The sequence below is a fragment of the Zosterops lateralis genome, assembly GCF_965231275.1.
Source record: "Zosterops lateralis genome assembly, chromosome: 2".
Lineage (NCBI taxonomy): Eukaryota > Metazoa > Chordata > Aves > Passeriformes > Zosteropidae > Zosterops > Zosterops lateralis.
In genome coordinates this window covers 86140333-86166632 of record NC_139763.1, presented here as the reverse complement: position 1 = coordinate 86166632, position 26300 = coordinate 86140333, and the positions used below count along the sequence as shown (strand labels likewise).

The 26300-nt window shown below is 40.9% G+C and overlaps 1 protein-coding gene across 1 annotated transcript in view; it reads right to left on the bottom strand.

Annotated features, from left to right (window-relative positions):
* TENM4 (teneurin transmembrane protein 4) overlaps positions 1–26300 on the bottom strand; it is a gene marked incomplete at its 5' end in the record, with an annotated part of 340098 nt that overhangs the window by 103252 nt on the left and 210546 nt on the right. The window contains 2 exons of the mRNA XM_083855254.1: positions 4739–4885; positions 18714–18899. Of these exons, the coding sequence (XP_083711380.1) occupies positions 4739–4885; positions 18714–18899 (333 nt within the window). The remainder of the gene's footprint in view (positions 1–4738; positions 4886–18713; positions 18900–26300) is intronic.

The window sequence follows — 26300 nt, the reverse complement described above, 5'->3', positions numbered from 1 at the left end:
AGCACTACCTGATCCTTGAATGGAGCAAGGCACTGTGGAGTCACCAGTGGGCTAAGGTAGAGTTAAACAAACAGCACTGATTTGCCTCAGAGAAGCCATTCCTGAATTACACTGTCCCTGAAGTGACCTGCTCACTGCTCCAGGGTTGGGAGATTAAGGCAACCTTTAGTTGTTCTGGTCCAGGAGGATAAGGGAAGAAAAGCAAACAAATTGTTTTACCTGCTAGCTTTTGGGAAGCATCTGGAGGAGCACAGTCTGAACTTGCAAAGGCAAAATGGGACCATGGGTACATTGGAACTCTCTGTTTGTCCTAGGCTAAATGAGACATACACTGAGGGGAAGGAGCTTTGCTAATACAATTGTTGCAGAGAAAGAAAACAGGATGGTTTATTTTTCTCAGTCTCAAAGGAAGATCGTTCACCAGATGACAGCTACGAAAAACAAAGTTTCTATACTTTTATGTAATGGTGTGCAATATATGTTATGATGGACCAGCCTTATTTGACTGGGAAGGGTAACTATCTATCTATCTATCTATCTATCTATCTATCTATCTATCTATTCCCTTAACCACTAACACTAGCCTTTGGAAGTATTTAAATTGGGAAGAGGCAATGGAGAACAGCAGGCAACTGAACAGAAACCTCTGATGAACATGAAGATTTAGATAATATTGTGAACATTGTTATTTCAGACATATTTTTCATATGAGACAGACTCTTGCCTTCCACAAGTAAAGTAGATTCATGTTTGACCGAGTTCAGCAGCTGTTCAGGAACTGGAATTGTTTAAAGCAGGAAATTTAAACTGGAATTGTTTAAAGGATGGGTTAGTTCCAGTTCCTGGAGAAGCAGCAAGCTTTACCCTACCTGAAAGACTTGGCTACTCTGGAAAAGCCCCAAACAATAACAAAGGCCTTCAAGTAAAGCTACTGTGTTGAACTTTTAGACCAAATGAGCAATTTAATTTAACATCTGTAGTCTTGTCATGATTTCACCTCAGCGTGATGTTGTCGTGTGAAGACATCGAAATACACAACTGGACAACTCTGGCTCTCAACAGTTAGATGACTTCTCCAGAACAAGGAGGGGTAACACAGCTTTGCTATTCAACAGCATATTCATGAGATTAGTTAACAATATCCTCTCTTCCCCTCAGTTTTTCCTGTACATTCTGTTCCTAACAGAGGAGTCTACCAATGCAACAGAGCCCACATTTAGCCTATGGAATACCAGCCTCCTCCCAAGGTATTATCAAATGCCATTAACTCCACTTTTAGGACTTGTCACAGAAGATAACTTCCTTCATTTTTTTAAACTTTCAAACTTATTCTTCAAGTACATGACAGAGCACTCAGTGTGGGGTGAGACATGTAGGTACTACCTGTCACACCTACTCTTAGGTACTGAGTGTTTGCAGACACGAATTAGAGGTTATTTTCTGATCAAGTGAGGCAAGAACCACTTTTCTCATCTTGTTTTAAAGAAACACCTCCTGTTTGCTGTAATACAGGTGGCCTCTTAGGTCAAATGTACAAAATCTTGGCCTTTTACCCAGATTGTTACAGCTCTGTCATTGCACTGTTTTTCCTTAACTGATACTGGATGATCACCTGCTGCTCTCAGTTACTCACTACAGTTTCTTTCAAGTTGATGGGCTTGGTGTTTAAAAGTGTAAACAAAGTGGACCTGGGTGTGAAACCTAAGTGCTAGCTTTGACAAATGACACTTTTGTGTGGAGAGGAAACTGTGCTCAGAAACAACTTTTTACTAGCCTGAACAAAGATTACATTTCACCAAGTCTCTCTGTGACTCCTGCTCAGCTTGTTATTGTTTATCTGAACAGCCTCCAGATTTAAGAGGCGAACACACCCTGTAATTTAGCACCCGTATCCCTCAGGGTATGATTAGGCTGGGAGCTGATGAAAAAGTTTCTGACTTCAGCTCCCATTATCCTGAGGAATTTCCGGCTGCAGAGATTTTGATTAGCAGACACTCGACACCAGAGTGTAGGAACCAGGTATGAGCTCAGGCAGAGTGAACCCCTCAGTACTGTGAACAGCCCCACTAACCTCTTTCTCTCCACTCATGGTATCCATTTTGACTAGGTCAGTTGTTTGACTTCTTAAGCTTCATGAAAGGACTTTTACCCCCATAGCCAACATTCATGAGCAAATTCCACGTTCGGATCCTTTCTGGTGAACCAAAATAAACCGCCTTTCTCCAAGCCTTAGCATGCATCACTCCACTGTATGTGATAGAATCCCAAAAGAGGGAGAAACCACAGTGCTTCTCCACAGACTTCATATATATTTTTGGAGAGGCTTCAGGCATGCATCTCTTCAGTGCTCTTCAAAGCACAGAAGCTTCCCAAGGTATAATGTTTATGATGAATGGGCTCAGTTCTGCTGAACACAGATGCCTAGTGTGATTTGAGTTGCCTTTGGATATTGGAGAAATCCAAAGGGAATTGTCACACATGAAATATATATATATATGCTCTACCAGACACCTAAGTTATTGTGAATGGGAAACCAGAAGCCAGCTTTGGGGTACTCTCGGATGCCTTAGACGATGTTGGACAAAAGGCAACAAACATTCATTTGGCACGTGGAAAATTATGATTAGATACAAGGAGAAAAACATTTACTATAAGGATAGTCAAAAACTACAGCAGCTTGTCCAGAGGTGGGACCTCCATCCATGGAGGTGTTCAAGAGTTGACTGGACACAGTCTTGACCAACCTGATGTAATTAGTATTGCCTTGAACAGGAGGTTGAACTGAAAACTGCTGGAGGTTCCTTCCAACCTAAATTATGCTCTGATATTCTACAAACATTTCCACTTGCTGTGGAAATCAGCATAACATCTAGCAAACAGGCAGAGCATCAGCCTTTCTTCATGAGTCCCTGTACCTCTATTTGAATTCCTGTGCCAAAAAAAGGTCTAAGCCTTCAAAACAGGAATGCCTCACCACTGCTGAAGCTCCTATATCTCAAGGGTTGAAATTCCAGACTCGAGCTCACAAATACAAATGACCCATTAAAACATATAAAAAGAATTTAATAAAGTAAATGTATTCTGCTATTTCACTTCCTAGCTGAGGAGAGCCCTTAGTAGTAACACAGCGAAATCAAAGGCACAGTGTATGACAGATTATCTGTAATCTGTAATGCACACCATGTACATACTTTTTTTTTGACTGTACCAAGAATAAAGTCAACACCCATTTGTGGGCTCTGAGACATGAATAAGCTGTCACAAGGCAATAAGTTACAACCTGTCAGTTTCTCTGTTCTTGCTGTGCACACCACTGCTCCACACAAGTTCACCAAATGCCAGTTAGTAGTTGATATGCACTAACTTGTAAACCTGTCAATGCCTTTTGTCTCTCCTGTCTACATCTGCTGTCCTGCAGGCTTGCAAGGCAGCCCATTTCAAGGTGAGAGCAACCCAGGTAAAAAGGTTAACCCTTGAATCAGGAGATACAAAGAGATGCTCAGAGTGTGGTTATGCTCTTTGTGATATCATGCAGTTGTGATTTACATCATATGTTAGGCTGGATTACCCTTTCCCTCTCTTTCTAAAAACTTCACAGGGTTTTTACTGGTTATTTTTTTCCACGGAAACTGGGACTATCCTTGGGCCAATTTACTGTATTTTTACACATCTGATGTGATGACCTTTATTACTGCCCTGTGTCAACTGTAAATAGAAAAGACAAGAACAGTGATATTCAGTTCCACACGAGGTAAAAAGCCATCTTTGTTTTGTAGTGTGTATTCTCTGTATGGTTCTCCAATTTTTCCATCTTTTCTAAAGGGCTAATTTGGTCCATTTGCCATGCCAGATGTGCAGAAGTATTTTAAATATTCAATCAGAATTGCAGTTGCTGTGAAGCAGATAATCACAGACTTGGCTTGGCTATTATTTTTTTTAACTGTACTGTTCTTGTGAATATGATAAAACAGAGGCTTGCAAAATGCAGTCTCCACTTCACAGTCTGGGTCCTGGTCCAGACTTGTGGTTTACAAAGCCTTTTGCTGAGTGACAACAAAACAAATTATGCAGTCTCCCTTATGCCTTAAATTTAATATCTCATCTCCTGCTCTCTAATTCAAACCTTCACACTGCACCACGGTTTCCTTTGTAATGAGATAACTCTGAATATTAAGTTTGCATTACACAGAGCTATTATTCACATGCCTGACATCATTACATATGGAACAGTAATCAATAAAACATGGTTTGAGAGGGATTGGATGGCTTGTGGGCATGGGGATCAGTCACCCAAGCCTCTAAGTTTCTGCGAAATATCTATCCAAAGTCAGTAGTGACCGACTGGAGAGCCTTGATGAAAGCCTCAGGCAGTGAGGGCAAAGTTTGAGCAGTCAGGGATGTTTGCTGTCTGAGGTGGTCCTATCGTGTCACTGCTGAGCCACTTGGCTGGGGTGAGGGGATTGGACAGGTGCACAGCCTGTGCCCCTGCTCTCTGCTATATGGACTTGATTTGAAGATAAACAAATATCCCTCTTCAGCCCTGGCATCCCAGATCCAAACCCATTTAATTTGAATTCCAATCCACTCTGGCTGAGTCAGCCTGGCAGATTTCACTGTCTGTTCTCCACCAGCTGTCAAAAAACAATCTGCCCTGCAGAATCAAGCCCAGATGACTGTTCACTGTGAGAGGTTTATAGGCTCTGCGAAGCCTGACATATCACATGTGCTCATGTCCTACCTCCATCGTTGTCTTTCCCATCGCCGCATGCCGTCTCCATGGAAGTGTCACAGCCTGCTCCTCTCCAGCCCAGCTGGCAGACGCAGTGCCAGCCGTTCATGTCCAGAGTGCATCTGCCATTGCCGTTGCACAAGCCAGGGCATCCCTCTGCAAGGCAAACAGCCACACGTTCAAATGCACTCCAAACACAAAGCAACACAGCCTGGAAATGGCCTCATTAAACAGCTTTTTCCCTTTTGCCTTCAGTTTATTTCTCTACTCCCACTCAGTGTCTTCCCACCTGGAATGAACACTCCTTGGTGTCAGGATGGTGGTGACCACTCAATGGGCAGAGCTGCTTCTGGCTCTCCCAGGAGATCCTCACAGCATAACCTCACTCACTGCACTCAGGGAATGGTGAGTTTCAGGGGGGCACTGAGATATTCCTGCTTCATTGGTTGTAAAAGCAAGGCAGCACATTGCCCTCTGAGCCCTTCAAAACATCTGCTATGTAAGACCAGTACTCAGGGTTACCTAAGTTGCATTTGGGGTTAAAGTTCCCAACATCCAGCAAGATAAAGCAGCTGGCTTTTAGTTATACTGAGATCTCAGACTGGTAAGCATTCAAAACCAGCTGGAAAGGGAAAGGCAGAAAATATTTGGAAGACGTACAGTTTCTTTACTGTAGTAATTTTGGGAGGGATTCATCTCATTTGGTTCAAATTAATCTATAACTGAGATATCTTCAACTCTCTGTAGTCAGCACAGAAACAGACTGTCCCAGGGCAGAAATCTCCTTGTGTGGGTTTGATGCTCATGGTGATGAGCAGAAGCATGCTCTGGAAACATCCATTTCTCCCCAGTGACTAGAGAGAGCCCAGCACAGAGGCAGGCATTTTATAGGTGATACCTTTTAGTTAGGGGGGATGAACACCAACCCAGTGTTCAACCCCCTAGTCTGCTCACCAGGGTTTGATTTTCTCATCTGATGACCTCCTGCTGAGATTTTTGTACTTCTCCCCCAATCCACCCCTTCAAGAAAATAGGAGAGTAATCTCCACAGTAAGCAGTGGTGTGAGGAAGGCTGCCTAGCTTAAACCCTTCTGGGGGCTTTTTACCTGTAGAGCTCAAAAATCTTTACCACCAAGCTGTCAGAAATGTAAGAGACACTTAACAGCTTAGGAAACTGAAGTACAAGGGAGTGAAGTGACTGTGAAGGTCACTCAGCAGGACTGATTACACCAGGGACACAATTCAGTCTTCCTGAGCCCTGTTTTAATGCTTTCTCTATTTATTTGTGTATAGTGCTATCCTGCCACATAGTCTGAGTTTTTTAAGGCCCTCAGCTTTGCAAGATAGGTTTGTGAACCTATGTGAATGACACGAACCTATCCTGTGCTAAAGGACAGAGAAAAGGTGTGTGTTGTCCCAACACCTATTTGACCATATGATGCATGAGGGTCTCCCCAAGGCAAAGCTGGAACCCCACCTAGAGCATCCCATGTCATAGTGTGTCCTGCACTGGGGAAATGGGGCTTAGAAATGTCTTTAAAACAACAACAACAAAATGTTTCACAGGGAGTTTTTAAAGTTCACAGAACCTTTCCCAGTGAAAAGAAAAAAAAACCAAACATTTTTTAGGACAGTTTTTTAAACAAGTGACTGATTTACAGGGACCAAATGGAAGAAGGAACAAAGGTGGTAAGAAAAAGTCCTTTAGAAGGATCTTAAATATATATTTTTATTTACAAACAAATTTGTTGCATTTCAGTCTTTTAAAATGTGTATTCTGGGATGTGGCAAATACTGTGTATGTGTGAGCATGCTGTTGTGTATTTTGGTATTTATACATTATATTACTGTTTATATACTACAGAAGAGCCATTTATAGGCAAGGTTACTTGAAATTCTTCATTTTAATACCTGCCTTCAGTTACTTACAACAATGCCAAACTTTTAACCATTTATTCAGATTTTTTCCATGCTACAGCTAATTTATGGTTAATCGCTTTACTTACTTTCAGCACAAGCTGAAAGCATTCAGCTATTTTGAGAATGAAAGAGGAAGAAGTGTATTAAATAACCTTCTAAAATTACTTAGCTAGGTAGGTAATCCCATTTTGGAGTAGATAAATCCAGTTTGGATGGGACCATCCTGACAGTAGAGATACGAGTTTTTTGCCATCTCTAAAAATCATAGAATGGTTTGGGTTGGAATGGACCTTAACACTCATCCATTTCCAACCTCCCTGCCTCGGCCAGGGACACCTTCCACTAGACAAGGATGCTCAAAGCCCCATCCAGCCTGGCCCTGACCGCTTCAAGTGACGGGATATCCACAGCTTTCCCAGGAACCTGTGCCACTGCTTTAATTTATCTAGATGAAAAGCCACTGAAGAAACCTTGCTTTATGTGGATATTGGATGGCTCCATTAGAACTTGGCTGGTGCATTACCGCTGAGCACACCTCTTGTTTTCACTCCTCGGACTCTTAAAAACCTTTGCTACAAAGTTCTCTTCTATCCTACAGTTGCACAGACTGAGCAGAACAAAAGTGCTGTACTGTTGACCTGGACAGGAGTGAAGTGAGAAGCAGAAAGACTTGAATAAGTTGAGGACATGATGATCTTGTCTCATGTGAGAAGTGCCCAGGAAATGCAAGGGTAAACTAACGTAGCTATAAAAACAAGGAGCTCATACAGAACTGCATGTGCTCTACTCTCCCAGGCTTAGGAAAAAGAGAATTTGGAATGGCAGAAAACAGATTATTTAGTTTGGATGAGGCACCTTTGGCATTTGAGGAAATGGGAAGAGCTTGATTTGTCTCTCCTTGGATAATAGTGGCTGAAAAGACTATGATTTTTTTCTGCAAGTTCATGAAACACATAAACATTGAGAAGGGAAAACTTCTTAAAAGCTATTTAAGGTAAAGAGAATAATGCTGGCACAAGAAAAAATGGACTTAAACCAAGTATGAACAAATTCTGGCTAGAAATTATGAAAAAAAATCATTTGCAAGGATCAAAGGAATGAAGTTCTGGAGCAGTCTCCCTGTGGGAGTGTTAAGGAGAAGATTCTTCAGTTACTTATCCACAGAGCTTGGTAAATTCATATAAAGTTTTACATAATGTGGTTGCCCTTGCCAGCAGAAGACTGCTAGCAAGAAGACTGGACGCTAACAAGGAGACCCTTTTCAATCCTATGTGTTTGAATTTTGTGTGCAATTCATTGTCTATATGAAACATGCTTGAGAGTATTTGAATAGACTTCGAGTATTTACTCTGAAATCTTCTTGATCTGGACCCAGAGAAAGTAATCCAAGTATTTCAGAAAGAGAACAAGCAGAGGAAAAGCATTGGTCAGGAGAGGAGAAAGATGAGAGTGAGTATCTCATAAGATACTTCTCAAAATATTTTTTCCTCATCTTGAGTACTACAGGAATCCAGGGTGCCCAGATGAGACAAGCATCTGTAAATATCTAAAGTAGGGTAACTCCTACCTGCAATTTTATACTCCACTGTCTTGGCACTCTTTAAGTCTAAAAAGTAAGTTTGATCCTTCCCACTACGGAGAACATAATCCCTGGTTCCTAGTTGATAAAGCTCTTCCAAGGAGCCAGAAAGAACTGTTTCCTGATGACAAGTGGTTCTTCACACGTATAGGAACATACAAGTTTTCCAATGTTTACCATTACATTAGAAGGTTCATTAAAATTTTAATGCTGTGAGGATTAAACTGAACTCCTCTAGTATCATGGTATGGTAGGAGAGCAGACATTTTTATGATGTATAGAAAAAGTAAACCATTAATAGGAAAAAAAAAAAACCAAAAACAAACCAGCAGCTGTCAGAGGACTTGGGGCTTCAGAAAGTTAGAAGACAACAGAGATGTGTGAGCCAATACATCCAGGAGAATAGACCTATAAGTACTACCATTTCTGAACTGGTTCACTGCACAGAGACTTGACCATCACTTATGCTACACAGACAGGATGGTACAATATTCCTCATTCCACAAACAGTGCACTTCAAAGCACTTGATGAAAAGATGATACAAAATAAACTTTATCCTCTCCTTTCCCCCATGCTGGGGAATAAAGCAAAGAGATCATCTTGTTTTCGAATTGCTTCTGAATGTCACCACAGCAGGATGGCTTAATCCTCAGAGATTTACACCACCATAATCTTGCAGCTCTGATTTCTCATAGCTAGAAGTCACCAATGATCCATTATTCCTCTTTGCAGTGTTAACTGTACTTGGGTGACTAAGAGAATCAAACACATGAATAGGGCTGTTTTGGAAAAGGGGGAGGAAACCCTCTATGTGAGCTTCAAACTAAAGCACATGTAAGCGCTGCTGAAAGATTCTGGAGGGCATTCACAAAGATGTCAGGTCTGCCATGAAAGTGAGAGAAGAGATCAGGGAAACAATATAAAAAGTGGGTTAATTTTGAAACAGAGAAGCAAAGACCATCAGAGTCAAAGGAGACTGTCACCAGAAGTTATCCTCCAATTTTTAAGGCTGTTGGTAAAATAATCTGCTATTAATGATCTGTACAGTTAAAACCTTCTCTAATTAGTCCAATTATAAGCAACATTTACTGGTATTTTTCTTCAAGGCAAACCTCACTGCCACTTGAAATAAGACTTAGAAGAAAAGGCTATTTATTATCTTTCCCTCACTGTCAGTAGGAAAGCACTGATGGATGTTCTTATCAAATCCCAGACAGCAGTTGAGCTCTGGGACTTGGCTGAATGCAACACATGAAGATGCAGATGCCTGAAGTTTGAGGGAACAGAAACTTCAGAAGCTTCTCTAAGACTAAAGGTGAGGAGCAAAGCATCAGCTGATCCCTGCAAACTACAAAAGCTTGGTAAAAGTGTCCCAAAACCAACTCAACTCAAACTAGCACCATGATATTCTGTGGTGATGGGAATCTAGAAAGCTTTAATCATATATATTCTCTAATAGGAAGGTTAAGAAGTTACTAACCAGAGCTCCTACACTTGTAACTAAGGGAACTGGATTTGGTCAGACCTTGGCTTCTCACTTGCTCTCAGGCTTCAGGATCAGCCCTTGCTGCCACCCCTGAATTCTAATGTTGTACAGCAACTTTAAAATTCAAACTAGCTGTTTATATATGCATCACTACAGTGTTAATGTGGTTAATGATTATTTTTGAAGAGTAAGAATTGATATTCAGTAATAGAAATTAATTATGCTGATGTACTATCAGATCCAATGATATTCTGGATGGAGAAACTCTCTCTAAAATGAGCACCTCTTTTAATTATTATTAAAATAATAGGCACCTCTTCTCATTTTAAGCATTACCAGTGTTAATTAGGCCTTAGTTTAGAAGACTCTACTCTGAGTCTAGTTAGAGCTTCTTGGCTCAATTATGCTGATATCTACTACTGAAAGTTGCCCTCCCCTTTAAGGGACAATTCTACATCTTCTCTGACTGGTTTATTGTGAAGCTATAGGAATGATTCAGCAGTAAATCAGGCTCACCCTTTGACAACAGAGGATTACTGGGAAGGGATTTCAACCAGAAAGATGTTAATAATTAAGAAAGCCAAAAGGGCATGAGTAATTTAGTTTTGAAAAATGCACACCATGCAGTTAGCCAAGTAAAAAACCATGTACTTTTAATGTTTCAGCTATTGCGAATCTTTCCAAAAGCAGCCATGCATAGCAAGAGATGATCTTTTATTCTCAGTATGTTGCTTAACCTGTTACCCACTGAAATACTCACTAAATATAATGTGTCTTTATTACTGGGCATAAAGGCAAGTCAAAAAGCTACCTAGAGGAAAAATGACAGCTACAGAAGACTTAGGTAAAAAATTGGGCCACTCAATGGGCAAATCAGTACTGAAGGTTCCTTGCCAGGATCTGCAGGTTGATTTTTCATCTCTTCTATGCCCTCAGTCCTTATCTGCTACTTTTTGATGCAACCTTCTCCAATACACATTGGGAGGAAAAGTAGGAGTCCTGGGGTTTTGAAACATGAAACACTGAGATGTGGAACACTAACAGTAGGTTCTGATCATGCTCCCTAGTGATGGCCCATATCTTTCTCTGAGGATGCCACCATGATTACTTCATAAGGGCACAATAAATGACTCTCTTTCCCTGAGCTAAGAAAGAGAATGTACATTTTCGTCCTAATTTAAATAAAGTCAAGCATGATTTCATTGGTGCTAAGCAGTGAGAGAAAACTAACTACCATTGTACAATCAACTGATCAAAGAGGGGTCCAAGGACGACTACCAGTTGCTGCATTATACTGAAGATGGAAATATTTAAACTATGGACATTTCCTCATCATTAGTATTTGTCTGTTCAAACTTTTTTTGGATCTGCAATTGTGCCTGAATCTGCCTTTAATCCTCAATGGGAAAAAAAGGAAAACATTGCACTGTAAATTCACCCAGAGAAGTGAAGTCAGTAGGGCAACATGTTTTTTGTCACACCACACAAGCCCTATATAGCAAAAACTTAATATTAACTGTTCTTGGGGTCAATATTTGAGCATATCTGCTCTTCATCCTCAGCCTCTCACAGCTGCTATTTTTGATTGCTCAAAACCTGAAAAGAAGGATAATACTACAGAAAAAAATTGATTTGTTCAACCTGATTTTTTGGTGTGTTTAACCAGCAAACATATGATGCTTGCATGGTGTCAACACTGTGTTGCTGTTACTGTCAAATCAGCCATGTAGAAAAATATTTAAGTCCAACTCAATCATATTTATTGTCAGATTGTTGTATTTAACCATATGCACGCTATTTCAATATTTTTCAAAAGCTAAGTGCATTGTGAAACTGTCTGTTCTATTAAAAAGTCCTGAAGTTATTTAGCTCATTGTTCTGATTAATAAATAACTGTGATTTTTTTTAAAACAACAGATGATCTCTATTCTCTAACAGTTCAATTCCTTTTCTTCTTTTTTGAAGGAAGACCTGGGTGCTAGACTTGTATTACACTTACCAACATGAGCATAAGGTTGGATTTTGTTGTAGCGTACATTAATGCAGCATCACTAATTTCTACAGATTTTGCAGATTTATGCAACCAGAGGTTTTGGGATCATAACATTTTTGTATTAGAAAAAAACCCAATATATAATTAGTCAAAGCTCCCAGGTAAGAATTGGCAGTTGTGGATCAAATACATGAAGACTCCACACAGAAAGTGCACTCACCTGTGTTACAAAATGGACCACAGACATTTAATTAAAACACATCACTGTACAGGGCTCCTGCCGTATTCACAGACACTTCTTTTCTCCTGACTTGCCTTACCTGAGTGGGAAGGGTGAGGATGAGAGATGATTTGGAGGGGAGGGCAGGGACACGGGAATGGGTAGGAACATTGATATGATGTTAACACAGGGTCACAGCACTTACAGAGGTATTTCCTACCTAAATGACTGGAAAGTTCACCCTTCCAGACATTAGGGACCACTTTGGTGACAATGAGGAAGAGATGCAACCTCAACACAGCATGTTCACGGTGCATTTTTTAAAAAGAAACACAAAGACAATAGGAAAAAATAGGAAGGAAGAGCATACCTTTCACTACCTTATCCAGATAGTGAGCTTGGGAGATAAAAGACAGGACATTTAAGGTAGGATTGAATAAGTGCATTGCGGCTTACTACGAGACTGTGCAGGTGCTAGAAAGGCAAAGGAGAGTTTGCTGTGATACGAAAAGAAAAACCTTGATTATGAGGAGAGAAAAAAGGAAAAAGGGTGGAGCACAGTGCTCCTCAGTCAAATGGCTCGAGAAGGCTGTGTTAAGGCATTCAGTCATCTTTGCTCATTAAGATCAGGAAGAAAAACAGGAAAGTTCTATATATATATTTATGTGTTTATATATATCTATCAGGATACTTCAGTGTTCTTCTCATTTGCAAGTCTCCCTCCACTTTACTGACTGCTTTGCATTTCATTAGGAAAGCAGAGATATTTGAAAGTCTTCCACCTTACCTGATTGTCTTATATTTTTCCACACAAAAAGGCACAGTTCTGTGACCTTACCAGACTGGTAGAGGCTTTCCCCTGGATCTTTCTAATCGTAATATACTGCATTTATGCAGCATTTTCTAGCCCTGGATCAAATTACTTTACAAATATTAAATTAACCTCATGGCAACCCTACCAGACAGGCAAGTATTAATATATTCATTTCAAGGAGGGCTAAAGGAAAAGTAAAAAAGACAGTTATAGGTGTCATGGGAACAGTCATGTACCGAATTCCCATGGAACACTGATTTGGAAAGACACCTTCTTATTGATTTTCTGGTGTCAAGCAGAAAGCTGGTGGCAAAGACATGTCTTGCCTCGGAGAGCCCTGGTTCATGCCAGCAGGCGGCACTCTCTGTCCTAACACCAGCTGGTCTTTATTAATAAAAGAGAGGCTCTGAGTCTTGCATTTCTCTATTTCAATACCTACTTAAACATTATTTCTCTTGCTCTCTTGCCTGCTCCCTGAAATCTCAGCCTCAGCTGTGTCCTGGTACTTTTTTGAAGAAGTTTTTGTTTCAGTTTTGTTCAGGCAGACTGTCCACCTGGGAGGTCATGGCCCTTGAAGGAATTATTTTTCCAACCTGTGAATGTAATGGATCTGTATAGGAACTATTGTCAGTAAGTGGAGAGGGCTGGGAGAGCTCACCTAGTATGGGGCAGTTGTGAGGCTTGGCAAAGAGATGAATTAATCATGTTGATGTGGTGGGAGCGATGCAGGAAGCGCAGCATCACCATCTGCTTGGATGGTGGCTGAAGCCTAGGAATGTGTCTCTTGGATTTTGACATCCACAGCCGCCCAGCCTGTTAACTCAGGCAGTCACTGTGCAGGTGATGGCAGTGGAGGCAGCTGCCAATGCCAACCATGTGTCAGTTATGTATCAATGTTTTCTTGTAATTTGAAAAATAATGGGGGGGCTTCCTACAGTAGTAGCAGGAATCTTTCTTTTCTAAACCCATACAGGCTATACTTCTGGCATTAAAATATCAACTGATTCCCTACAGCCACTCCCTTGGAAACCCTGTGGGCATGTGGGACATGCTGAGAAATTATGCAGGAGTTTAAAAGAAAAACTATTTTTCTAAGGTGTCCTCTGCACCACCACACTCAGCACCATGTCACCACCCTACTCCTGGAAGCCACTTTAGAACTGCTATGGGAGGAGCTCCCATGGCTATTTTTAGTGTGAAACCCCCTCTGTCTCACCAGTCTGAGCTAGCTTGGTTTGCTTTGTCTGGAACACAATGATAATGAGTACTTCTCTTGGCTCACAGAGAGGGAGGGAACAAAGAGGGAAGTGAGAGATGCTGCAGGCAGGTCCTTGAGAAGGACTTGTTTCCCACTACGCTCTCCTTCTTCATTTCCCAAATGTTCTTTTTTCCCTTTATCTTCCCTATGAGATGAAGTGGACAGTGCCTCAGGGAAATCACTGGAGTTAAACTGAGATCTCACAAATGTAAAGGAGAGGAGAAAGTAAACATCTATTGCTGAACCAGGGACAGCATAAGAAGTTCATGTTACAGGGTCAGGGAAAACACTGTCCTTGAAGTTCATCTGTGCTTAATATTTACTGATAAACATGCTGCCAAACTATTTAAGGCCAGATTACCCTTGGATGGATTCAAGATCATGTCAGAATAAAGCAGCAAGTGTGTGTTTCCCACTGACTGCTATAACCATATTCTTCTCTTGTTCAGAGGTACCCATCTCCACCAGGCAGGGTGAGTGCCAGAGGGTCACACAGAGCTCAGCTTCTGCTGTGGATACACACTTGAGCAGTGACTGTTGGGCAGAGGGTAGAATCACAGAATCATTAAAGTTGGAAAAGGTCTCTAAGATCATCAAGTGCAACCACTAACCCAGTACTTCCAGGTCCACCACTAATGCACCAGATCTGCAAGATAGGAAGAACCTTCCTCAGACACTGATAAGCTTATTTTTCTCTTGGGCCATGCATGGACTGAGTTGCTTTATGGATTCAAAGGGCACAAGTGATGTGTTAGAAAGCTGGGGCAAAGAGACCAGGATCCACCTGTAAAGCGCCTTGTCTGGCTTCCAGCTGCTGCAGCAGAAATAGAGAGGCACTGATTACAACCCCAGCTATTCAGAACACATGTGATTATTTATGCAAGAAGATTGATGAAAGGCAAACTTAAAGGGGCAGGTTTCTCAAAAATCAGCGTTTTGCTATGTAAAACAAACCCCAGGCTGATGCCGCCGTAAGCAGAAGCCGGCGTGGGACAGGCTGTCTGCCTGTCTGTCTGGGCATTGTTATTGCATACATCACCCATGCGTGCCAGGAGCAGATTTCTGAAAGCAGTTAAACATGTAGGTTTGGCGGAGATCAACGGGGATTAGGCACTGAGGTGCTTTGAAATCCTGCTAGGTGGGCTGTGGAGTGTTTGGAGAGCTAGCTGCTGGTCCTCCAGGTCTCCGGAGACTCTAGGGTATGTAGCTGCAGCAACTGATTTTCCAGAGATGGCTTTGGTCTTGTGTCTAGGCTGTTCAAGTATAGTGAATATCCTGACTGCACCATGCAGGGAAGCCCACTGTGCCGTTATTTTTCTAAATAACCCTGTATGAATCATAGAAGATGGAGAGGGAGTTTTCACAAGGGTTTATAATCATAGGACAGGGGAGAACAGCCTTAAGTTGAAGGAGGACAGGTTCAGATTGGGTATTAGGAAGAATTTTTTTACTGTAAGGGTGGTGAGGCACTGGCACAGGTTGCCCAGAGAAACTGTGGATGTCTGATCCCTGAAAGTGTTCAAGGCAACATTAAATGGAGCTTGGAGCAACCTAGTCAAGTGAAAAGTTCCCTATCCATGTCAGCAGGGTTGGAACTAGATGATCTTAAAGGTCCAAACAATTCTGTGATTCTATGATTCTTTATTAAACCCAGGAAATTTTCTGTGCTGCTTCCTGTGAGGCAAACCCTGAGAGCAGCCTACTACAGAGCTGAGCTGCAATTTGGCTTTTCAGAGCCACAGTAAGAGGGCTTATTTTATTTTTAAACTCAATGCTCCTAAAACCCACCATGCTCCCTGGATGTAGTTTGGGCTAGAATGGAAGAAACTTGAATTCCTGTAACATCTCTAACTAGAGATGAATTTGCAACATGCTGGAGAACCCACCACGGGAGTCTGGCACTGACATTGTTGTCATGGTGTGTTTTGTTCCTTTCAGAAACTGACCAAACCCTTCTGCTGTGTTTCAGGATTTCTGCAGTTAGATAATCAATTTTATGCTCTACTCCCCTGTACTAAGTTTGCTGAATTGGGATGATGAATGCAAGCTTCTGCATCAATTTCCTAGTTGGGAATTAACTGGGGTTACTCTAATGAAATCTCTGAATGTGAGCAATCAAGATAGTACATTCAGTGACACAACTCTTTGTAGGAGCACACAAAATTAATCCACCGGGATCAGAGTACCTTGAACATCATAAGAAAGAGCCTCCTATGACCTACAAAAAAAAAGGATGTCTTACTCTCACACATGCTCGAGAGGAAATGGAAGAAGTGTCCCTTACTGGTTTTGTCCATTTCTACCGTGGTACCTGCACACACGGCAATACTGGTAAAGCATCACTTCAGCAATGGGGTTTTATGCTTGCCAGCGCTAAAGCAAACTGGGCCATGACACAGACATATACGGAATTACCATCAACAGAACAATTTGCCATGCAGGGAAATTACACAAGGACGAGGGGAATGCTTTCCACATACTTAATGTAATTCCAAGTCAATGTCCTTTCATTTGTGCCAACATAACTAGCTTATTACTCCTGCTAAAGCCATTCAATTTTCTTGGGTATTTACAACTTTGCCAAATCTCCTTTACATTCTGCACATTTATCAATGAAATATTCTGTAGGAAATAGTGTTTACAGCTTCAGAGGCAGGAAACTATGTACAAATTTGTTGCTAAATCACCATGCAAGGATATGAGGAGGGGGGAAAGAGAAAAGAAACAGAGTTGCTCCAGCACTCTGAATATAAAAGAATGATTCCTAAACCAAGGCAGTGCTGCAATAGGAAGGTAGCAGCACACGAAATGAGAGTGTGCACCAGTAAAATCTCAATGCTGACTGCATTGCAGTGCTGGCCTTCCCCATGATAACACTTATACTTAGAGTGAGAAATACTACAAATGAATTTAATTACCATGAAAGGTAAAAGCTTGTTGTTCGAAAACAGTCCAGGCATATCAGCTGTGTGGAGAATTATCATCTACTGAACTAATGGCATTTTGGTTTTATAGCAGAACTAATAAAATGGCAGTAAGGGAATGAATCAGGTTGTTTTTTTTTTTCCCCTAATAAGTTCAATATAAAACTGTCCCCTGGATTTGAGGCCTTTTCCTGAATTTTTTAAAACTCTTTCATGAATCTGTGTTGCTTTCCCAATCAAACTGCTTGAATAAAAGGCAATAAAATAATATTATAGAAAGAGAGGATTTCAATTAACTCAGGACTGCTCTCTTTTCCTTTTAAAATAATTTAAGAAAGGTGAGTTTTTCAATCTCTTTCTCAGGAAAAGAAATGAAAGCTGCTAGGGACGTTGACAAGAAAGCAGAATGCAATGTCTAATGAGACAGAGGAAGTTTTAAAAGCTAGATATTTTTCATTAGGGGGATGCATGTGGAGACCATAATGTGATAGGGTGACATTAGCATAAATAAATGATAAATAGAATTGAGCCACAGATATGGTTTGTACCACTACCCTAATGCTGAAATTAAAATACTGAGATCAGGCTTCATTTCCTGTCTTTGCGTGTGCAAATGCACCTGGTGTTCAAGCAAGGGAAGTGATGTATCATGTAACTAAGCTGCTAATCCACACAATAAGTATGCTGATATTTGCCCAGGTATTGTTAGTGGTTAGTCTTGATGAAATGTGATTTTTAGTTATCAGGACATAATGAAAGTAATGTAGAGATAAATTTTCTTGTCTTTAAAAGAAGCTGATTAAAATAAAACAATGGGAGGAGAATTTTCATTCTGGAACAATTCTTCTAAAGTCAACTGAAATTTTTCAGGTCCACACAGGCATTATTGAGAACAGAACTGGATTCACTAATTTAGTTTTCTATTAATATACAATAAAAGGTATCTGGGGAGTTTAGGGTTACTGATTTTATAGCATGACTATAGCAGTGGAACTGAAGAGGCTGAATGCATGACAATCAGAAAAAAGGAAGAAGGGAAAATGCATTAAGTAGTTAAGTGAGAGAAGGGAAAAGGTGAAGCCAAGGCAGTACATTAATGATGCTGCAAATTGCTTAATATGAGAACTGAACCTCTTTGCATGATTTAGGGCATGTTGTTGGCTTCTTATTAATAATAACATCAATAACAAGAGACATGAAGGAGAGAGCTCATGAGTAGTGCCAGCGCATGAGGAATACAGAAACAAAGTGAGAGAGAATTGAAATGGTTAGAAAGGCAGCTGAACAGACAAGGGATAAGCAAGACAGAGTTAAATACCAGCCAGAAATCATCTGACTGCAGTTTCCTCTTTTATACTGGCAAGCAAAGTGACAGTGCAAATGATGTAGCAAATAAAAGGGAAAAAAACCTTAAAATCAGATGCATGTTTCTAAAAATGCTGTCACCATAGTGCAGAGGAGTCTTGGAGGCCAGAGAAAAGACCTCTCAAGAGAGGTAAAGTGGGATGTTTTTAAAAAAAGCTTCTAGCTGACATTTAAAGGCTTGTCAAACACCACATAGGTGTACTTCATGTCTGATAATAAAAAATATATATAGCCATGTCACCGACAAATGAAAGGACATTTTGTCTTGTTCCCACATGAAAATGTATGATATCAGAATCTGAAATCCAAGAACAAAGGTGCTCATGCTACACTAAGTCACACATATCCAATTAAGCATGCTCCTTTTCTCCTTCCTAATCATCAATTATTCTCTGAAAAGGAGTGGGGTTTTCTTTCTCCCTACCAATGGTGCAGTGCTCTCCGTTCCAGCCCGGGCTGCATTCACACTTGCCATCCCGGCAGGTCCCGTGCTCATTGCAGCGTGGGTGACACGCCCGCTGATCACAGGCTGTGCCCATCCAGCCCTCCTCGCAGCGGCAGGTGCCCCCGACACAAACGCCGTGTCCTCCGCAGTCCGCTGCACAAATCTCTGTGGGAGAGGAGACAACGGACAGGAGGGGATAGGGGTGGAGAGAGAGAGGGGAGAGGGGGAAAATCCAGAGTGTTATTGTTAAGAAAAGCAGACACACTTCACTACCTCGCCTTACGGGGCAATGAATGGAATTCCTAGAGCTCATAACACTAATCCTCCCTGACAATAAGAATCTAATAAGTATATTACAAAAAAGAGATGGACACGGATTGCAAGGGGCTGCTGTGATTGATCCTCCTATTTGCTTTCTAATTCTCTTGCACTCCTCAAGCTTTTGTGATGCTCAAATCCAAAGGGGAAGGCTCTTCCAATAAGCAGAACGGAAGTCACATTTAATTAAAATCTGGCTAAGTGTGGAAACAATGTGCTGATAAACTACTGATGCTGAGGTTAAGTGCTGGTAAAGCCTGTTTATGCCTTCTTAAACCACGATTCTGGGGATGGGATTCATTAAAATCCTTCTTCTCCCCTTAAAATTAGGAAAGGATATTTCTATTTCTACCAAACTTACATCTTCTATGTCCCTATTCTCCTACCACCTCATCAAAAATCCCCTCTCAGACATTCAGAAGTATAACTATATCTTTTGTGAGACACATGCACTGGAGCTGATAGGATGGTGCTTGTTCCCAAGTCTTATCACAGTTAATGGAAGCACAGTTACAGCCAGATATTTTGGTACTTACCTCCAAAAAGCAAAGAGCTAAAGGACCTTGCCTTTTCAGGAATGGTGGCCTTCTCAAACCTCCCTGAGCCCCAGCAGGCCTGAAGACACAGGCATAATATTTTTGTCCAGCACTAGACTTTTGTCTAAAACCTGGCATAGCCTTGGCATGAATTTGGGAGACCTGTTTTTATGAACACTGTATTTGTCTGGAAAAACAAAGACTAGGTGGAGAAGACATACCCATGAGTCAGGTGTTAAAGTGCCTGTAACCCCCATTACTATACAGGATTGATTTCAAGAGAAAAAACAAAGTCCAAACACTGATGCAGTGTAGCACTGCAGATGAAATGAATTAATCTATTTCTTATTCAGACTCATTACTTGGCTGTTACTTTGCATTTCTCATAAGCCACCCCGACTACACTCTCCCTTCCTCAACTGAAGGAGGGGCAATTCACAGTATTTCAGCCTATGAGATTTTCTCTCTGACTTTTGTCTGGGGCTTCTAAATTCCCAAATGTTTTGACCTCAAGCCTTCTGTTTCACTGAGCCATTTTATAGATAAGGACACAGTTCCTTTTGGGGACGCGGAGATGTGAACAGAAATGCTGAGCAGGGCTGGGCTGGAAGCTCAGAAAGGGTACCAAGGTACTCTGCAGTGCACATCTTTTCTCTGTGTCACTGGCTGCATATAAAATATTCAAAACTTCTCATCCTGCATTAACATCATACCTGACTGAAATTCGGAAGTACTTAAGCTGCTTTTAGTCTTTGAATATCCCATCTACAGTACCTTTGGGCTATTCAAGAACTTTTGATATGCTCCTGATATAGGGCAGAACATCCACTTCAGCTCCAGGAGTAAAGTGGTGCACCACAGCAGAGAGCTGTGAGGTCTTCAGTCCCTTATGATGAAACAGACTTATGATGAAAAGGATCAGAGAGTTCTTTGGACAACAGTAATTTATGATAGGAACAACAGTAATACCTTGCATGTCTAGAAAACACCGCATTTTTCAAGTGTGACATGAGAACAATATCTAGCTCTTGCTTCCCAAAAAGCTGAGGATGGTGGAACAGTATCCAGTTTTCAGTAAAACTTTTACTGCAGCATCATGGATATCTCCAAACCCCCTCAAACACTTAGTGCTATATGCTTAAGTCTCTTATTGAAAGAATTCTGGAGTTCAAATGGGCTTAAGACACTCAGGATCTTATTTGTATCATTTATAATCAAACTTGGAAAAGTACTTGGGCATCTTGGGTACGTAAACAGAGCATGTGCACACACAACTTGCTGTTGAGATTTTACAGAATCTAATGTAGGATTTATTGGAAGCAAGTAGAAATCACACTATCAAACAATGAAGGCACAGCTGAGGAAGGGCTCGAGTTGCTGTCAGAAGTTTCACTTTGCATCTGGCACTGAGACACAGATTTTCACAGCTCCTGGCTGCGAGGGAGGTAATATCATACTACAGTACCCAATAAGAGCATAAGGGATGGGCAATTATTGACTTGCTGAAGGGCTGGAGTTCAGATGTGAATTTTCTACTTTTTTCCCCAACTGCCAGACAGCACTGCAGTGGAGTGTGGGCTGGTCAGGCTGGTGATGAGCACACAGGACCTGCAAGTTTACTGCTATATTATAGCAGTAAAGATGCACTGAAAAAAAAAAAAAAAAAGTAAATCTGGTTCTCCTTGGCTGACCTGATAAACAAAGTCTGGGGGAGGATAAAGGAAACAGCGGATAAAAAAATCAAAAGCTAGATTAGTGCTGCTAAAATTTCAGGAAGCTGAGAAGAAATACCTTGAGAAATGACGAAGTCTGAGAGTACTGGTATTTAAGCCCGAACTCCAAAAATTATTGTTGCAGCCTCTGGTGCTTTCCAGCAGTCTTTTACCATAGGGCTACTCTAGTTAGACTGCAATCCCTTCTCTGGTTATTAGTTTACATTCTTTATTCACAAGTGTTGAACTTTGATCTGAGAATATCAAACCAGATGCAATTTTTCTTGCTCCTAGTTTACCAAGCAATCCAGAGGATGCCAGCTTGGTCACTTCACACCTTTATTATACCCTGTTCTTCCTTTTTATAAAAAAATTCTTCTTTATGTCTAGTCTAAATCTACCCTCTCTGAATTTAAAACTATTATCTCTTGTCTTATCACTACAGGCTCTATTAAAGTATCTGTCCCCATCTTTCTTATAAACCCCTTTTAAGTAGTAAAAAGGCTCAAACAAAGTCTCCCCAGAGCCTTCTGCCCCCTAGGCTGAACAACCCCAACTGTCTCAGTGTGTTCCCATAGCAGAGGTGCCTCAGTCCTCTCATTATCTTTGTGGCTTCCTCTAGACTTGCTCAAACAGGTTCACATCCTTCTTGTGCTGGAGACCCCCACAACTGGGTCCCAGAGCACTCCAGGTGGGGTCACACAAGAATGGAGGGGCAGAATCCCCTCCCTGGCCCTGCTGGCCACACTGCTTTGGATGCAGCCCAGGGCATTACTGACTTTCCTGGGCTGTGAGAGCACATTGCCAGGTCATGTCCAGCTTTTCATCCACCTCCAAGTCTTTCTCCTCAGAGCTGCTCTCAATCCCTCATCCCCATGCCTGTATGGATACTGAGGGTTCCCCTGACTCAGGCACAGCACCTTTCAGATAAATTAACCAAGGCATAAAGAAGGAAAGTGATGAATCCACAGGTAAATGTGAACTCTGAGACAGGCACATGAACTGCTTGATGCCCAAATAAGCAGTCTTGCATGCTATAGGTAGGATGGAAATGTCAGATGTCTACAGATTGGCGGTGGAGGAAAAAAACCCAGAGATAGTAAGAATAGTGACAGTCAGAAGCCTTCCTGGAGTTATTTAAAAGTGTCAAACCAGGATAATGGAGAGCATTAAAAAACGGTGAAGAGAGAAGAAAAATCATATTCTGAAAAACAGTCTCTGTGCAGTCATTCCTATGAAAAAGGATGGAAAACCCCCCTGGGACATTTACATCTTGACTGAAATATTTCTCAGACAACATGCAGCCAAGGAATAGTCTTGCACACGTGGGCCAGGGATATGCACTGCATGGTATAAACAAACAGATCTTAGGCTAACCCAGAATGGGAATGCTGGGAACATTTTGTGTTTCATCTCCCACCCAGCTGAGACCCCAGCCAAACCACCACCCATGCAAACAAAAGTGTGCAGGTTCCAGGTTATGAATGTATAATTCATATATAATGGATATATAAGGTGGTTTGGATTCCCAGGCCCCAAGAGCTGTAATAGAGACTCTCAGCTGTGAAAAACACTTGTGAAGCAAACTGCTTATGACAGTCTCCCTAAAATGTAGTTTAATTATTTCTGACAGGAAACCAGGAGCCAGGAACTCTCAAAACTACATCTTCCATTTAGCTGCCAGTTTTAAGATAGGTGGGTACCCTACAACTTAAATACCCTTACAACACACAACCTGCTACATGCCCTGGTTCTTTAAAACACAGCCCTCTTAAATGCTCACAGGTTTCTAATGGGTGATTAAATAGTCAGAGTAGCTTTTACTTTTCTGATAGCACTCAAAGAAATGATCAAAATGGATTTCAGATTAAGCTTCCACTTAAATACATATCTTTTTGGACAGAATGAGACAGCTAAGGCTGTTTTACAGAAAAGGGCAGGTGAATCGTTTCTTTGTCATTCAGTCCCAGGGACAGAATTTGTCACCTCTGTTCTTATTACAAGCTGCATTTTTTTGGTACATTTCCCAGTTCTGTTGTTAAAATTAGAGGACATGATTAGCTACCATCTGAGCTGCATGAGCAAATGAGAAGGAAAGCTTTTAATTCTCCTATTACAGTATTCACAGACTGGCCAGCTGCACTATATTGCTCCTGCCTATTTAAGCTTAGTTAGAACGCTCTGCCTGTGCATAAAAGACCTGCCTGTTAAATATTTTCACACCAGCTGCTCCCAAAAGGTGACTAAATATTTCCTTTCATCTTTAATCTCATCCAGTGTTTGCATGAAGAGCTTAGCCACTCCTTATCCTTTCCTAGAGGTGCACTGTGTTTTACCTCATCTCACAGTGCAGCTCTCAAAGCTGTTTGTAGTTCCTTGAAGAGAGGGGATCCTATGAGTAAATCTGGTGCCCAATTCTAAGAGCAAATATGAGGCTTAATGTCCTAAAACAGTACAATCAAGCCAAGCACCTCTGTGAGAAACACCTGAACTTGCAGCATTACCTTGTATTTTGCTCCCTAATGTTTGTACTTACCAGAGGGCACTGATGGATGATAACTGGTTAATGGATGCAGATTTTTTTCTAAGGAATCAAGTTCGTATCACTGTTCCCATCTGGAGTTTTGTCATGTTATTGTCTTGGAGTGATGTCTTACATTGCCCGAATCTCACCTCATGCAATGTCAGTCTTACCTGAAGAACTGAACTGAACCTAATTGCCCTCTGTGGGTCAAGAAAGGTAAAAGAATTCCAGAGGATGATTCACTTGAAATCTCCTTCAGGGAGAATTTCTGGAGCAGACAGTGCTCAAGGCACTGCTGAGCTTGGGATGGTTCATCCAGATGTCTTAGGTTATCATAAGCATTATTCTTAGGAAAGGATAATGCTATTCCAATAGGATTCAGATTATTTTTTATGCAAAAAATATAAAAAGAAATTACTCATCTTCAGTTCCAGAACCTGCTCATCCCCACCAGGAACCAGCCCATTACTGGGGCTTAGAGCAACCTGCTCTAATAGAAGGTCTCTCTGTCCATGGCAAGGGGATGGGAACTAACTGCCCTTTAAGTCCCTTCCAACTCAAACCATTTTGTGATTCTATGTGCCCAGACTCAACTGCCTGCTGGCTAGTTTTTAGACAATTTTTTTCTTTTTCTCATTATCTCCTCATGATTAGGGGAGGTACTTCTGTCTGGTCTGTTAAAACTGCCTCAGAATTCCTCAAGGCTCTCTTCAAAATCCTAATTCATCTTGAATCCTACCCAAAATTGTGACAGTGGCTGCTGATGTGCCTTAACTTCTCCACAGTGTGTTGACAAAAACTGTAATGTAATTTTATTCTGTCTCCATCATCATGTCTCTCTTTGTTGTTGTTCACTTAAAGTTTAAGAATCTCAACTATCTGAGGCCAAGATTATCCTTTTTGTTCTGCATTTGCACTGTGCCAGGTATAATGAGGTCACAGTCCATTAACAGCACTTCAGAAGTTAGAATACTAAAGCAATTACTCATTCTAATAAAAAACTCGTACCTGCTTCTTTCTCTTTTTTTTGCATATCCTGCTAAAAACTGACATAAATCTGTGCCCTTAAGAACAAAAAGACTGCTATGTTGCCTTTGATATTTCAGAAGAAAAGTGGGAAAAGAAACCTATCAAACACTAACCCACCAGTGCAGTGCTTTGTTCATGGCCCTTTTTTATTGATGGAACAGACACAGGAGCCTCCAACACAAGGAAACAGCATCATTCAGAATTTCATATTATTTTCACATTACATTGAAGATTGGAGTTGGGAAAGGGATAATGATGTTAATTTGTGCTTCATTTCTAGCAAATCCATTTTTACATGTTTGCCCCTATCTCCCACATATCCTCAAATTGGCTTGACAACAGTTTAAAGCTTTCCAGCTTAGAGAAGAGCAATGCAGATGAAAATTTTTCTTCAGCATTCATGTGATGCAGAATCAGAGATTTAGCTGCTTCTGACCTGTCTGCTAAATCCTTTAATAAATATGGATTTAGTGCTAAAATATAAGATCAGGTGAAATTGCTCAGAGCTTCCTGAAAACTGGGTCAGTTCCACTGACCTTCAATATATTAATAGAAAATTTAATAATTAAAAATCTGCCTTAACTGGGATTTTCCCATTTCAAGCTCGCTCATTTGAAGCCATTTCCAGCCTCAGACAGATTTTTTTTTCCAGAAAAGCACAGGAGAGAGGCACTGCACAGTGCTGAAGGGCTGAGTTTGGTGAGGAGCTAAGCCTTGTTTTCATGACCTGCTTTAGAAGGTAATTTATGGGGAATATCTGGGAAAAGCAAGAAATATAAAGTTATAGATGAAAAAACCAGAAGGTGCATGATCAGCATGATTTAGATAGCAGCAAAGTGCTAAAGACATTCTTCATAATGAAACACATTTTGCAGTTTTATGAAACTCTCATTCCTGTGATTTGATAACTCTGTAGTGACATGAACTCCTGTGCTGTTACTGAAGAAGACATTAAGCACATTAGCTTTTTAAATAGTTCTTTTTACAAGTGTTATAAGGAAAGGATCAAACTAGAGAGCAAGAAAAAACCTGAAAGAAGAGATGTGGACTTTCTGTCACTGCCAGCAGCTGATCTGTAGCATGAAATTCTCTGAAAACCATCCTGGTTCAGTAGCAAACAGGGAATGATTGTGTAAGTTCTGTCCATGTCATTCATTGAGGGACATATTTTTGCCTTCAGCGATCATATACTGAAAGTAATGTTTGCATAATTTAATGCCTTTAAACAAATAATCTGTTTATCTATTTTTAAAACATACATCAAATATGTAAATATTACTAATATAGAAATAATAATAATTATTATTTATGTCTATAAATATAAAGTGTGTCCTTTTATGACTGCAATTAAACTTCTGGTACTGAGATGACTCTCTGCTCCACTCAAGGGCCTCAATGTGTTTGACAAAGCTCAGTAAAATGAATATAACTGAAAGGTAACAGCTAT